The sequence below is a fragment of the Papilio xuthus genome, unplaced genomic scaffold (genome assembly GCF_000836235.2).
Source record: "Papilio xuthus unplaced genomic scaffold, Pxut_1.1 DF826938.1, whole genome shotgun sequence".
Taxonomy (NCBI): domain Eukaryota; kingdom Metazoa; phylum Arthropoda; class Insecta; order Lepidoptera; family Papilionidae; genus Papilio; species Papilio xuthus.
The window spans coordinates 2,878,242-2,894,970 of record NW_013531711.1 but is presented as its reverse complement, the minus strand read 5'-3'; the positions used below and the strand labels follow the sequence as shown (position 1 = coordinate 2,894,970).

Sequence of the window (16,729 nt, the reverse complement as noted above, 5' to 3'; positions counted from 1 at the left end):
TTTAGAAAGATAAAGGTTTTCAAAATTAATTTGCTACCAGAGAATCATTAATTGGTGACTGTGGAACAATCCTCAGTGTAGATTCACCATTAAGGAATTGTTTAAGTAGAAAATGCAATCAATCTGGGATGATAGATATGTATGTTTGGCCATGTTGGGCCAATGTATTTTACCTTATTGGCGAAGGAAAAAGATATTCTCTTTCGTTTCATATGTTCATTGAACGTAATCCTTTTATTGGAAAACTATTGTAATAAAAGCAAAGACCGTTCGAAGGCTCAAGTAGCTTCAGTAAGACTGCGTAAAAAGAGTCCCTTAATAATGCGATCTACGAACATACATTGGATTAATAAAATGGATAGCCGTATGGATATTTCATTGAAAAGACGAGAGAGAGAGAGAGAGAGAGAGAGAAGATACTAATATTGTAAAAATATCACTTAAAATGTTTAATAATTTAAATAAGGAACGACGATAGTGTTGAAGAAAGGACGAAAAATATGTAAGTAATGTTTTAGTAGAAAATAAGTGAACAAAAAAGTGACCCTTAAAAAAACTGAATACCCTATTATTTGTTACAAACCCTTTCCCTCAGTAGCGCGATGTATGTACATATTCTCCATATATTAATCTAGTACCAATTATATGTAAAATTAAAAAAAAAATCTTTTAGAAAATTATGTTTCTTGAATAAATAAATAAAATAAAAGTATTACTGCAAATTAGTTTGATTTTATCTTTAAAATATATGTACAAATAAATCCGAGTAAGATTCGATAGGACCGTGTCAGCGGTTGCCGAATCGATTTGCGGACGAACGGTTTCTGTGGGATTCGATTGGAAATGTTTTGTGGCTTTGCGCTACACAACTTCTACACGGATTTCTAATAAACTTATTTTGTTTATATAAAAACAGTTAACCATTTATTAAATTAAAATAAATTAATATTAAATTTATTTCTATTTTATCAAAACAATACTATAGGACGTGTAAAATTACAGCTGAAAGAAAAGAATAACTGTTGCAGCTTGTGAACATCAATTTGTATTTAGTACTTATAACCGTGAGTTTTTATTCACAAATTATCCATAAAAAACATAATATTTTAATTGTTCTCATAGTTTAAAAAACACGCATAATATTGTACTTTTAGTATAGGGTTTTTAGCAGTGAAATGTAACCCTATTAGGCTATTAAATTGAATGAATTTAAAACTAATTTCTCATGTAGCAGTTTACTTACTTTATATTGTACTTCGACTTACCGTAAGTTACTACAGAAGCGTCGTTACCAAAAAGTTAATCTTGTTTAATAATATATTTACTTAAGTGGATTAATATAAAGAAAAGGGTCACATAACAGTAGCAATAACTTTTATAACAACTTCATCGTACAAAGTGACAAAGAGAACTGTACTATCACAAACATGTCAACCCTTGTTCATAAGAAATAAATTAAAGTAGTTAAATAAACTTAAAGTAGTTGAACTATAAATGTTTTACGACACAGAAAACCATTTTCTTGTTATATACACAATTTTTTTTTAATCAAAATATAATGTTGGAACGTATCAAGTTTTCTTAAATATCATGTTACTAGCAGTTGCACGCTTACGTCTACATTATTTTGGATTTGTGATTAAAAAAAAACTTAATAATTAATCTTTGTTTCCTTCCAGGCTATGTTCTACATAGGCCGCGGACGAAAGCGCAAGCGTGCCCGTGGCCTCGCCATGATGCGTAGGAGGAACAGAGGGGTTTAGTGGGTATGCTTCCCACTCGGAAGAGAATCCCACATAACTACCGTGTCCCCCCGGGGCGCGGAGTATGCATAAAGAATTCCCCTCTGAGAAAAAGGCTATGTCCTACATCTATGCCAAATTACAGCGATATCCATGCAGCCGTTCTAATATCCATCCAAACATTATAAAATGATTATGCATTGCTTTGAGTGTATATTCGGCAATAAGTGATAACTTTTAACATTTTTATGATAGTGTATTTATTTCCATGTGGAAAAAAGAATAGAAGTATATTACATAACAAGTCTCAAAAAGGTTTCTTGAGCGTAGTTTAGGAATGTAATATTATTTAATAACCACTTGAACTGAAATCTATTTTGAAGAACACTAGATGTCGTAGAAGACAATTTCACGAGTACTTTAAGAGACAATGGATTATATGACGAGTACGATTCAATAACCTTTCATCATTTGTGAAAATTTCTGATAACATCTCTCTCTTTGTATGAAAATAAAATATTATACACTAGCTGCCGCATGCGACTCCATCCGCGCGGGATTAAAAAATAACCTATTTATAGCCTATGTATTCTTACAGACTATGTTCTACATCTATTCCAAATATCAGCGACGTCCATGAAACGTTCTGGAAATATCTTCTAACATCCATCCATATATCTATCTATCCATCAATCCATCCAATGATTCGTATTTATAATATTAGTAAGAAGCAAAATCTAAGGACACTTTTAAATAAATTATTATTAGTAGAAGTTGGTCGTCTGATGTAGAATTTTACTGTATGATTGGAGACATTCCAAAAATATAAAGATTGTTTGTAAAATTCCGTTTTTTTTTTAATAATTTAGTGACGAATTTAGCGTTCATGAATAAAAAATGCAAAAGTTTTAATGTAATTAGCTGCAAAAAGTATTTCGTTACTTCATAGCGTCCTAATTACAAGAGTAGTTAATAATTAGTGATTTGGACCCTACGTGTATTATATACGTAATTCAGTAGCGACTATTAAAGAGAAATTCGAATTACTGTTTAGTTATTAATGCGATATCAGCAAAATCATTGGGAAATTAGGAAATAACATATTTTCAAATGAATAATTTTCGTAAAATTTTTAAACTTATCCATCAATATTAGCTATAGAAACGCCTTACGAAATTAAAGTATGAAAAATCTTTACTGTTATACACAAGAAATTCAAAATTCAATGTTGCCTTGGCTCCTTAAGTAGGAAGACCTGTACTTAACGTATATAACGCAAATTAAATAAGAAAAAAAATGTTCAACCACAACCTTATTTTCCATAACATTCTTATTTATTCGCGTACATTACAATAGGAAGTGAAGTACTTTCTTTGTACCAAAATTCAATAATTTCAGTTGTTAATTGATAAATAATTTTTACAGTACACTAACCTGATTTGGTCCGGTGAGATTCAGCCCGCAGGAGTTGCAACGAAGACATTCCTCGTGGTAATGGTTGTTGTCATACAGTGGAGACGGTTCTGAAAACATATACTATTTTTACAATTGTTCCCCCAATATTATCATCCTATCATCTCAAAGTAAATCATCATCAACCTGCCCTCATCCCTATTGAGGCACAGTATGTACTACTCCTCCATACATCTCTATCAGCTCATAGTAAATATTGCGATAAATGAGTCGGTTTAAAATTAAAATTCAACTTAATGACTATTCGGAATATGTTTACAGAAACACTTTCCAGAAACATGTCGAATATTATTATCAATTATTATAAAAAAAATCTTTTCGTTAGTTTAAATGAAATATTACGTAAATTACTATCGTTTTCTTATATGGAATTATTCCGAAAAACCTTGAAATATTTATTACATAATGATAAAAGATTTTCTTTTAGCACAGAAGGACAATATTGAATGAATAACATTTCAAAGGTATAAAAACGATCAGTATAGAAGTATGATGGATGATGTAATCGATCTGGATACCTTTGCGTCGTAGGCGGGACGCTGATAGCAAGTCCTTTGTGGAATAAACCTCATAAATATATCAAGAAAAAATTGCCCATGACACTTCAATAAAATAGTTTGAAATGTTGAGATTATCAGCCGGGATATATTATTAACTAGTTGTCTACCTAAGACTCCGTCCGCGTGGATATATATTTAAAAAACTTAATTAATGTAGCCCACCTAATCATCTATCCACATCACATCCATCTAAACATTCGCATTTATAATATTAGTAAGTTAAATAAAAAGCAGCTCTTCAGCATAAATAGTATCCTATGTCCGTCTCCTGGCTCTAAGCTACCTCCTCACCAATTTTCAGCCATATCGGTAAAGCCGTTCCTAAGTTATAAATAGTGTAACTAACACATATTTTTCCATTGGCTAGGAGCAGGGGTGGTAAATTACAGATTAATAATTTTGGATAAATTATTATTGGGAATTTTTTTAATGAATTTTACGGTTAATCCGTATAACAGACAATTTAGTAAACAGAAATTGGACAATAGTTTGATATAAATCCTGTAAACTGTGCTAGAATTATACATTAAATTTATGAGCTGTGCCTTTTCATTTGCATTGTTGAAAGTTAAGCTTGTATTTACTATAGAAATATATTGAAACCAATACTACCACGTGGTGTATGTTTGAGCCAAGTGGACTAACTGCTGGGGAAAGCGAAAGCAATTTTTTAATTTGGACGAAAGCCAAAGGCAATGTTGCCGTAGCTTGGATGAATGCCAAGCAAGTTATAAAATGAAAATTTTTGGACAAACACTTATTTTGAACGTTTAGTTAAATAGTTAAACCAATTGTTTGTAAATATTTTATTTGTATATCATGTAAAAGTAATCTTATCAGCTTATTTAATATTTTATTGCATACTGACGGTAAATTAGGAGCAAAACAAAATTTCCTACAGATTATGTATTGTTGAAGCTCAAACATTAAATTGTGGACTGATAATATTCAGTTGGAAAAATTAAAAATACGTTTGTTACACTGAAAACAATTTTCTATGCTGTTAACATTTGTTTTGAAAAAAGGAAATCCGAGTGATTTATTTATTACATAGCGAAAGTAATAAAATGGAAAATAGGGCGTAATTAATATGATCGTAATGGTAGCTGTAAATTTGGTAGAAAATAGGTATTTTCATCGTTTTTATAGCGAGAACTTAATATCGCCGGCGATATAATATTAATGACACAGCGCCCGAAAACGTGAATTTCATTTTTATTGCTTACATTTATTGTTTTTTTTTTAGGTATCCGTAATCTGCATAACATAAAATTCACATAAAATACATGATAAGGGATTCTTTTATATCTCTTATAAACAATTTTAAACATATATATTATTTTGTAGAACATCGTAACTTAAAACCTTATTTGAATATTTCAAATTGCTAAAAATTTTCGTAATTTTAATGTGAAAAAACGGAAACATAGTTTAACTAAAATAACATTAATCAAAATGTATATAAAACATTTAAACGATGTAATATTTCTTATCTACAATGTTTGTATTTTATTTTTTATAACTCTATAAACATTTAACACTTATATTTTCAGTATAAAGTTAATGTACGTAAGCGATTAATATTATTTATGTTCTTAATTTTCTAAAACAAAGCGATATCATGTATCAATCTATTCATAGATGCCTCTCATTCATTTCCTTTCACTTTCACTTACCATCATGTGCCACTGGTTTTGTTTATACACATTTATATTAAAATTTTAAAATTATAATATCAATTATTAAAATTATTATTATTTTTAATTGGTGTTTCATTTAATTATCATATTTTACATATAGTCCAGTATTTTAGAACAATATTAGTCTTATGTCACACCTTAACACTCAGACGTCAAAGATTCACGACACCAGTTATCCAAAAGGTGAAATAATTACATCAAAAATACAATTTACAAGTCATTATTACAATGCAAAATGCGCGTATTTTTATTCGTTGGGGTAACATTTAGTGACGATTCGTTGTAATATTAGAGGGACGATTTATTCGCGATTTTTTGTTGTTAACACACTTTCGCTGTCAATGTGAAATTTTAGAGGTTATTCGTTGTGTACGGCACGTCAGTTTCGTTTTAGTAAACATGGCAGCGTAAGGCAACAGATGAGGGCGCGGGCGGTCGAGCCTGCGCCAGGGCTCGCTCATCTCATCTCGACAGGAGCACCGCGCGGTTGCGTTTGCAAATGTCGACAGAACAAACTCACCCTGAGGGCGCCACTGTCACCCAAAAAGTTCCTCTACAGTCTCTGTCGATAAAACAGCACGTTCAGAGCACCATAAGAAAGAGACACCGAAACTACGAGCGAATCGATTGGCTGTTAAAAAGGGGCGGGGAGCGAGCACGTGGTATGTCTTTTGTTACCAGCTTGTAGGCTCTGTGCTTTTGTAAATCTCGCGCTCTACGAAAGTTAAGCGTAGAGCTATTGTTTACAATGTTGCTCATTCTGACACATTGTTTTTGTAATTGTAATCTATTATAGTAACTCATCGATTTTTTAAACTGAAATAATTCTGTGATGGAAAAAGATATCATTTAATTAATCTTATATAGTATAAAAGAAAGTCGTGGTAGTTACACTATTTATAACTCAAGAACGGCTTTACCGATATGGCTGAAAATTGGTAAGGAGGTAGCTTAGAGCTAGGAGACGGACATGCTTTCGAAAAAGTGGCTATTTTTTTAAGTTCGCTACTTTAATATTGGTTTCAATTTGTTGGTCACAAACTTGAACTACTGTTAGAATAAAATTTTCAATCAAAAATCGAATTAAAAGATAAAAATTACTGACCTGTCTGTGTGCTTGAATCGAAAAATGTGCTGGTAGTCTCGACGGTCATGGTGCCGATGGTACCGTCCAGTATCTGAGTGGAAGAGTCGCGGCGGCCCCGGGCACGCATACAGGCATCGTCGCTCTGAGAACTTTGCCGTCTAAAGTTACGGCAACGAATCATTTCCTCGGTGGTCGACTGCCGGCGGAAGCCGCGAGCTATTAATATTTCCTCCGTAGTCGATTGTCTTCGGAATATCGTTCGTTCGGGTGGGCGAGCGCACGGGCTGGGGTCGCGGCTCGAGCACGAGCTGGACTCGGGACTACGGGCGCGGCCCATGCGGGCGCACGACGCCTGACGCCGGAGCCGGCTGCGACGTCGAGCCGCAGATGGGCTCAGTTCGCCACCCCCTGCCCGGTCGGGGCTGAGCTGATTGCGTTCCCGACGAGGCCGCGCCGCCGAATCGGGGCTCAATGAATCTCTCCTTGCTCGACCTTCGTCATCAGGGCCCAAAGAAGGCCCTGAATCACGACGCCTGGTACCCGGCGGACCGCTAGGGTCGTCGAAAGCGGTCGCCTGCCTTTGCAAACGGCCCAATCTTCGTTCTGGACTGGCAGCCGCTCGGGAATCTCTTCGAGCTCGTCCACATTGCGTTGTCGAATCTCTTCGACCACCTATATTGGGAGGTGACTTTCCACTGGGTGTAGCTTGAGTCCCTTGAGTCGTAGATGGCGTAATCTGAGAAGCTTGAGTAGTTTGCATAGCGCTGACGGCGGGTGTCGTGGGAGATGTCGGCGATGGGGTTACAGCAGACGTAATGATGGTCGGCATTGTCATAGGCTGACATTCGCCATCTGAGCGACTGGGCTCATGAACCGCGACTATCGTCACCGATGGTGGCTGCGTTGATGGCCCGGGGTCAGAGGACGCATCCACAAAAGATGGCGGGGCTGGTGTTGGTGGGGAGCCTCGTCGCTTTTTATGAGTTGCTATAATACGTGGCGGTGGTACTGCCACGGAGTCACGTCTGTGGTGACGATGCCCATCCACTGAGTCCCTGCGATCCTTTTCATCGCCAGAGCTTCGTCTCTTAAAGCGGCGGTCCCTCGAAGGTACGATAGTTGTAGAGTCTTTCCTTTCCCATGATGGTGGAAAATCTGCACGAAAATCTTGGGGTGCAGCTTTGGAATCGCGGCGTTTCGATGCCATCGATTTTATTCCGGAGTCCGCCGAGGAGTCTCTTCGGCGTCGAGGCGGAGGCTCGTGGCGGGCCCATGGCAGGGATCGCGCCAAGTCCGCTAGAGTTTCACGTCTAGATAGGGGTGCTCTCTGTCGCCGCGGCTGACTGCCACCACCGCCCCACTCGCGCAATATATCTGTGAGTTGAGCCAGTGAGGACCGGCGACGGCGGGGTCCACCTAGAAGACCAATTTTATTATTATTGTTATAATAAGAAACATTTGTAGGATTAATAATAATATTGTCATTATGTCCGACATGTACCTCGTGGTTGATCGGCGACATCTGGTTCTGGCGGGGACAGGCAGGAGACTTGCGCTGCGGAGTCCCTGCGGCTGCCAAGGCGTTGCCTTAGCGTGGATTCTTCTAGCGTGGAACGCGTTAATTCGTCCCAGCCGTTTCCTCCAGCCCACACCAGTCCCACTTGGTGGGACAGAATCGGCAAGTTGCATACGAAACATATTGCGGTCATCGTCCTGGTAAAAAAAAAACAAAAACAAATAAAAATGTAGCAGCATATGTGGAGAAGTCTCAATAAACAGTTGATTTTAGCAACTCACGCTTTATTGTTACGAAAGTACTTGTAAGGATACATGTCTGTAGTCGGCAGTCGGCTGCGATGTGTTTCGTGTTCAAAGCGTAAAGCCGCATATCACGCCCTTGTTTTCGCATCACCGAACTGATAACTGAACTAGTTGCTCGATATTAAGTAATAACCGCTCCCATTCTCGTCTACTTAATATATCATATTACCAATAGACGAGTGGCGCGACTCGACTATCATTCCTTTGGTACATTACCACTAAATATTTACTAATCATACTTAAAGATATAACCCAATTTTATGAAATCAAATCAAAATGTAATGGCAGTTTTTACCATGTATTAATATCTAGATGGTCATTTGATTATTTGATTTATTAATACCTCTATATGCGTTTGTATATTCTTGAGTTGTTTCATATCTCAAATCGTACTATTATATTTCATATTCATATGGATATTTTACATATGTAAAAGATAAATCAAGTTATTTTGTGACGTTAACATACGGATACAGCATATCACTTTGCAGATGACTGATTTCGAATCTTTCGTACGACTAGAAATTATTTGGTTGTACACAAATCAATAAATTTGTTGAAATGGAAATCAAACAGGCTCATTCGTAGAGAAATAACATGTTCAGTGAAATCAACATATCAATTTGTGATGTACGTAACAAATACTTTAACAAAGCATATTCTGTCTCAAAATAAGGCAACTTTGTCCGTAAAATACTGTAATAAATTGTTCCTAAAAACTATATCGCAATAGTAAGGCATAAAATTGATTATTTTTGCTACTTATTTATGAAAATGTATTGACGACAGAAATAAATGTAAATAAAATGTATCTATACGTTATCAAAAACTAAAACTCTTTCAATAAGAATTCTAAATAATTCCTACTTATTTATTTTACTTTGAAAATGGTGTATCTACTGAGTAATTGTCTGTGTGCTAAGGGCAATCATGCAACTATTTTATAGAACTTACCTTTTGCTAATAAATGAAAACTTACAAAATACAATGTGTGTGACGTAAACATGTGTTGTGTGTGAATGGATGAGTTCAATAAGATGAAAAAAATAAGGGCAGAAAAAAGCAAAATAAATTTTGCGGAAGCCATGCTTAATTTGTTTTGCGTTATCCAAAGGAAAATATAACTTTAATTTCTGTCCGTTCAAAGCTTTAAGTTATTCCGGACTAGAAAAATATAAAACTAGCAACTGACGATAGATGGCGCGAATACTTCATAACAGAATATTGACATGATTTCACTTTGTATTTGGGATTCGAAAACAATATACAAAGCTTACTCAAAAAGCTCCTAGGGAAGTCATTAAAAATAATGCAGTTTACGGTGTTTTAACGTGAAAATAAAATTATTAATCATGCTAGGACATTATCGGGGACCTGTAATGACGCAGCCGAGGTGAAGGGGATTGAGGCATGACGAAAGCCGGGGCATTGGGGGCGGGGCGCTAACTCGGGAATATGCCGACACAGAATATCACATCAAATATTTTCAACATCTGAAACAATCATTAAATTAATACAATTAGTAAAAATAAAGCAAACTATAAAAGAATTTTTAAAAGTTTTACAAAAAAAGATCAGTGTATTGTAACCATAAGTGGTATGTGTCTTTGTGTTTGAGTCAATGTATAATTTTAATTTGTATGTAATTCTTTCTTTATCGTGTAATAAATCTATAAGTATAATAATCTTAATATCTTATCAACGAAAAGTATTCCATTCAATCTATTTAAAATAAAAAGTTCTCACATTTGTGAGTGACATCTCTGGAAAAGCTCTCATCGTAAGTTTAATCATTATTATCCACTAGATGGCAGCACCAATGCGATGGAAATTTTAGAAGCTTTCACCATATTGTCGAAGTTATCAAAGGTGTAACATAGATGGCGCTTTACCACTGTTATAAAAGTTTTTCTTTGTTGAATTATTATCTATCTTGGTATTATTTTATTTTATTATACTCGTAGTATAAGTGTTTTTGTACATTCCGATTTTCCTGCACCAAAACATTACGTTATTCCATTTTTAAGAAGAACGAACGGGAAGAATATATGATTCAGAAGTAAACCCACTAAAAGTTGGTTTCAAAAATCAAACTAAAGTCATTCATGTCATTATCTTTGACAATAGAGAGATAGCATATAAACGGAGATTTTGGTCTTAGAAACTCTCGGTAAGATAATTTAAATATAGTACGAGTAATAGGGTAAGGGTATAATAAATATAATTTCTACAACCAGGTGTAATTTTAATTTCTCTTTTGTAATTAGATTTATTTGTTTTTTAACTCTTATTTTAAGATTTATGACTTTTACATTATTCAAAAGAGGTCAATACAATTTTATTTATGTAGTCCACAAACGCTGTTTTTTACATTAAATGCTTTGTTTGGTGAATACAAAAAAGCAAATAAAAGCCTTAAAGAGACAACGGACCGTAATATTTATGTTATTTCCATTGCCAATAAATTCTTTATTTTAAAAAGGGCTGCGAACAAACGGGGAATGTTGTTCAATTTAGATTGAGTTTTGATTGATGGGAACGAGCAAACTTTGAAATGAATTTTTATCGCGGTGCAATAAATACATTGACCAAAAAAATTCTACTATATACTATATCTCTATTGCCTCTATTGACGTAATGATCATTCCTGTAAACTAAAGCTTTATTGAAAACAAGTTTATATTGTGTAAACAAAGAGAATCTTATTATAAAAGAGTTTTAAACATAGGAATATTAATTTATATGTGTTGGAATAAAACAAATTATAACTCTATAAATCTATGTCGTGAATTAAAAATATTGGTATGTAAACGCTTAAAAATCTTCATACGAAATCAATAATCAACTTCTTATTCCTTGTTGCTTTTATTTTATTACAGAGTTTGTATAACATAGACGTCTCGACGACGACGACTATCTTTGTATTTTTATACGTGTTTGGTAGATGAAAATTCACAGTAAACATGAGTAGCTAAAAGCAAAGCTTTGAAAACAATCCTTTTATTTCAGGCATCAGAGTACGCTATTTTAAATTGGTATCTTGTGAACCGAGCTGTCTGCTTAACAAGGTAGTTTCATTCATGAATAATATCGGGTTACTCGGCTTCAATGCCTCTTGCAACTACCGCCTATTGTTAACTTCACTGCAATTTTGATTACGAATTAAAGTGTAAAGTTACATAGCTCCTTTGTTGTTCTTTTTAAAAATTAAATGACAGTATTGAATATTACGGTATTATTTAAATATTTCAAAGTAAATATTTCAAAAGACAATATAATACTTTTATTGATTAGATTAATCGAATTGCAAATTAGTAGATTGTTTTAAAATTATCTTTTGTCATTCAGGTTGTCATGAAGGTTACATTGTGTGTAATTAAAATAATTATATAGGTAAGTATACTAGTAGACTATGTGTTCTTCCAGACTATGTTCTACATCTATGCCAAATTTCAGTTAGATCCATGCAGTTGTTCTTCGGATAACTTCTAACAAACATCCATGTCAAACAAAAAGTGTTCTTTGAATATTTTACTATCCGCCATTTTACAATTACATTTAAGACAAATATACTCGTATGTTAATATACCTAAAATTTTCACTAACACTCGCGCTCTTTAAAATAAACTAACGTTGCTCTTTGGATAATTAAATTTTGTTGAAACAATACGCGAAATTGAATGCATCAAAGGGAACGTCGCTTTTACATTAAAAGGAGTACGAGTTTTTGAGTGCAAATTTTGCCCTTTACCTGTTTTATTTGTTGAGTGCAATTCCATTAGCTTTGTTTTAAGTTTTTGTTTGTACTTCTATTTTCAGTATTTTAGAAAAAAAATCTTTTGTCTTTTTAAATGAATTCTTTGAAATTAAGGTACTACGTACGGATGTTACAAACATTTCATTTGAAAAACAAATGAAAATAATGTTATTGTGGTAGCTTTAACATAGAAATATTATATTTAATTATTTACTCCCTTGTGGCGAATACACTAATTTTATAATATGTGGAATTTCTGGTAAAAATACATACTAACTTAATGAAAAATAACAGAGCTTTTGACTTGAGGATATTCAACAAAATTCCAAAAAAAAAAGCTACATTTAATAGTAAAAAAGCTTTCAAAATCTGTGAATAAAAAAATATTTTGTAATGATTTTGTGAATACGTGATTAAATAAAACCTACATTGTAATAGTTTCTTGTTAGAGAATATAAAACGTTCTCTATTTAATATATCAAGAATTTTATAAAGGAAACCTGTATAATAATTACTTCGAAGAGGCTTTCTCCTTTGAACAACTTTGAAAGTAAGCTGATTACAGTTTTGTACTTTCATTTGTGCAGCGTTCAAGTAGAAGTTTAAATTCACGGTTTGCCTGCAATTTTATAAGCCCTCCTCTATATTTTATATACATTAAAAACAGACTGAAAAGAGTAGAGAATATATTTGAACAAAATCTTACTAATTATATATGCGAATGTTTCGATGATTGTTTGTTTGAAAGTATCTCCAGAACGGCTTAACAGATCGCGATGAAATTTGGCATGAATAGAACATAGTCTGGACAATAAGTTACTTATTATGATTCGCGGACGACAGCTAGTCATATATTATATTGTATTTTTTTTTTATTACAGTAGTATTAGATATGGCGTAGACTTTTGCTACGTAACTCGTAGAGCTGACATAGATGTGGTACAAGGTCTTTGTTTTGGCAAGAGTTGGATTAAATTAGAATATTATATGTAAACTTGTTAGTCTGTATGTGTATGTTGGTATATATTATATATAAAGGTGTATGTGATCGGGTATTTTTTTTAAAATATATCAAATAATATAATACTTACATCGCTAACAAGATACTTACATTTTGAAGGAAATATATTTTCCAGTCCTCCTTTCTGTTAATTACAGCATCAATTAACATCTGAAACAACAAAAAATTAAACATATTACTATGCAATAACTAATCAAGCTACGACTTTAACTAAAAAATAAATGATAAATTAAAAAAAAATTGAAAAACTCGTTATTATCTTGGTTTAAATTTTTCTGTTGATAATAATTCAGTCCGTATTAAGGATAAAGACGGGCTATTTGGTTGATTAATTGCAGTCATCTCGAGGGAGATGAGAAAACTTTAGAGAATTGTTCGCTATTTTGTTCTCTTTAAGTATTTATTCAAATTATTGTGTTAATATATTAAAGTACCTGGTTTTGTCTGATTTAAACAACATACGTAATTAGGCATAATGTCAAAAACTTCTTTAATTTTAACTATAGAAAGCTTTGTATTTTATTCAGAGCTACATTTATACATGGTATGTTTGAATCTTCAGTTTTATTTTGTAGATTTTACATTAAATATGCTAACTTAGGGTCTCCCTTAGGGACCATTAAACTCACAGAGGTCAGACTATGCGAGTATGTTTATAAGCGTAAAATCAACTTTGAATTCGATATTCGGTTAAAAGAAAAACATTTTCGCCATATCAACATTTCGCTAGAAAAAGTTGAAGCGACAATTTCCATGGCTGTGTTGTAGGAAATTGAAAAGCCCATGCCAATAGTTCCGGTTTCTACCTTTTCACCGGTGTCACAACACTACCGTCGACGCTAACAATTCGATTTGGCAGAAGAAGATTACTCAACTAACGATGTAACACAAACATTTGTTTATAATATCACTTAAAAGAATCTTTGTAATCCTTCGGAAAATAACATGTACCGAATGACACCTTATTTTTCTAAATCGAAACCGGAACGTGTTTAATAAAAAAATAATTCGTATAAAATTAATTAATAAACCAAATCATCGCTATCAATATAGTGGATTGGATATCAAATTATTCAAACTTTCGTGAGACATGTATTTTTTTTTAAAACGGCTAAACATTCGTCCGGTGGCGGCACCGGACGAATATACGTGAATTTAGCCGAATTGGATATTTGCTATAAAATCCATATGATCAGCTAACTTAAAACCTAGAGATCAGTTATATGAACGCCAAAGGAATTTAAATTATCTTTAACTACCCTAGTAGTTAACGCTCTAGTCTCCCGAGAATAAAACTTGTTGCTTTGAATTTACTGAACGCTGTTGCGATTAATAGACGCTGCTTGAATTTATATTGCTAAACAGTTTTGTATGTATAATTTATCCTTTTTGACTGTGGATAGAAACAGTTGTTAAGGTGTTACCCATCAAGAATGGTAACGTTGATTACGTAGTCATAATGTTAAATTTGTTAAAATCGTAGAACCATAGCTTGTCCGCCGAAACAAAAAAAAAAATGTATCGTTTTTAAATTTCAATAATATATTTTAGATTTTATCTTATGGGTATTTATTAATATCTGAATCAGTGTAAAAATTTACAAATAAAATTAAATTTGGCGCATTTTTTTATCAATCAACAACGTCCACACTAAAACCGCAGCGCAGCGTAACTATATTTTCAATACAAATACCGAAAAATCAATTTACAAATTGAATTGTTGCTGCATATTGGAGGCTTCGAAACAATTTACACGAAGTTGCTATTGTTCTCTGAAACAATGTATACAAAAAAAGTATAAAACGCAGTTGATTTTTTAAAATGAAATATCAGTTTTTTATGCTATGTTAGTTGCGTTCTTTGTAACAGGTTGATTAAATTTGTGTTTGTTGTTTTAATAACGAATAAATTAGCGTTCGACCGCTATCCCCTCTCATAAAGTGGGGTAATGTGGCCGAAAGATGTCAGGCGCTAGTTGTTACTTTATGGCTCTCAAATAGCAGAATCGATATTTGTTAAGTATACAGTTGTATTAACTAACTAGTAGTCACCTGCGAAATTATCAGCGCAGAATTAAAAAAAATGCCCACTTATATTAGCTACGTTATACTCAAAGTTCCATTGAAATCGGTCATGCCGTTCTAGAGATTACCCGGGACAAACGCAACATTGCGGACATACAGACAAAAATGTTTAAATTTGCTTATTTTTATCAGAAACATAATATGAACGAAATATGTTTCTTTTGGTAATACATACAGACACTCCAATTTCATTAAAATGTACAGATTTCTAATTAAATAAAAGAGATCATCCGTCACTCAATTCTTAATTAAATTAACTCGACTTTAATCAACGACAATACAAGATGTAATTAATATCAAGTTAAGCCTAATTATTCCAAGATCAACGTCACTCGAGATATTACTAATCTTAGACAAGCTTAATAAATGGAATTTGCAATCAAATATGATAAGCAACAGATATAAATTAAGTTTAATTTAACTCTTATTTAATTTACAAATCTTACTTCTAATAACTTAATATTAAACATTACACTCATAATCATCAGCTCACCGTACCTAGGGGCTCGGAGCCCACCCTAAGTTAGGAGTGACTAGGCCATAGTCAACCACGCTCGCCAAGTGCGGGTTGGTTGACTTCACGTATCTTTGAATTTATTATCATATATGTGCAGATTGCATCACGATATTTTCCTTCACCTTAAGAACATAACAATCTAGGACTTAAAATATGTTATGGTTCCCATATATATGATGCTATCTTTTTACTTATAAATGCGAATGTTTGGATAGATGGATGGATGGATCTTTGTTAAAAGGTATCTCAATAACGGCTTTAATCTTTGTACGAACTAGTATGGACGAACACGTAGGCTACTAAATTAGATTTTTTTTAATTACCGGACGGCGTCGCGGGCGACAACTAATATTTCTATAAATTTAAAATCATATTTCTTTGAACAAAACTAAGCTTAATTTCAAAGTGCAGTTGTCAATATTAGGGGACGATTAGATGGTCATTCGTGTAGAGTTTGAGTTAGATGGAGTTGAGTTTGAGAGAGTTTGAGTGAGTGACGGTTATTGGAGTCTAGAATAATCCTATTCCGTCGTATCCCCGAGGAAGCATATAAGTTTTCAGTAGTGGATGGGAGCGGATGGGAACGATATATTGTGACGTTCGATGGGTTTTAAAAAGTTATAAATACGGTATTTTGTTAATTGCCTTCTGTCAAGGAATACCCAGGGAATGGGGGAAAATCATACTTTAATTAATTACTGCGCAAGATTTATTCCCAAGACGATTGTAGGCTTTCGTATAAATTAAAAAAAAATTGTAGAGATTTGTTGGTTCTGAGATAGACATCGAAATTTAAATGCATATAAGTTATAAAGTTCGCTTTCAAACAAAAAATATAACTTTAATGGTACTTGATGAATAGTTTAAGATAATTTTATTGTTAAAGTTAAGTAACTTAAGAGAGAAACTATAATGAAAACTTAGCCTCTTCGTATTTAATACGGAAAGTTAACACCATAATGTTCGT

The 16,729-nt window shown here is 33.4% G+C and overlaps 1 protein-coding gene across 1 annotated transcript in view; it reads right to left on the bottom strand.

The window, feature by feature from the left end:
- Window positions 1-16,729, bottom strand: part of rsh (Rap GTPase activating protein radish) — a 92,078-nt gene that overhangs the window by 35,481 nt on the left and 39,868 nt on the right. The window contains exons 3-7 of the mRNA XM_013317401.1: window positions 13,252-13,311; window positions 9,758-9,876; window positions 8,064-8,275; window positions 6,581-7,978; window positions 3,177-3,265 (exon numbers count right to left, since the gene is read on the bottom strand). Coding sequence (XP_013172855.1) covers window positions 3,177-3,265; window positions 6,581-7,978; window positions 8,064-8,275; window positions 9,758-9,795 — 1,737 coding nt within the window. The 5' untranslated portion in view covers window positions 9,796-9,876; window positions 13,252-13,311. The remainder of the gene's footprint in view (window positions 1-3,176; window positions 3,266-6,580; window positions 7,979-8,063; window positions 8,276-9,757; window positions 9,877-13,251; window positions 13,312-16,729) is intronic.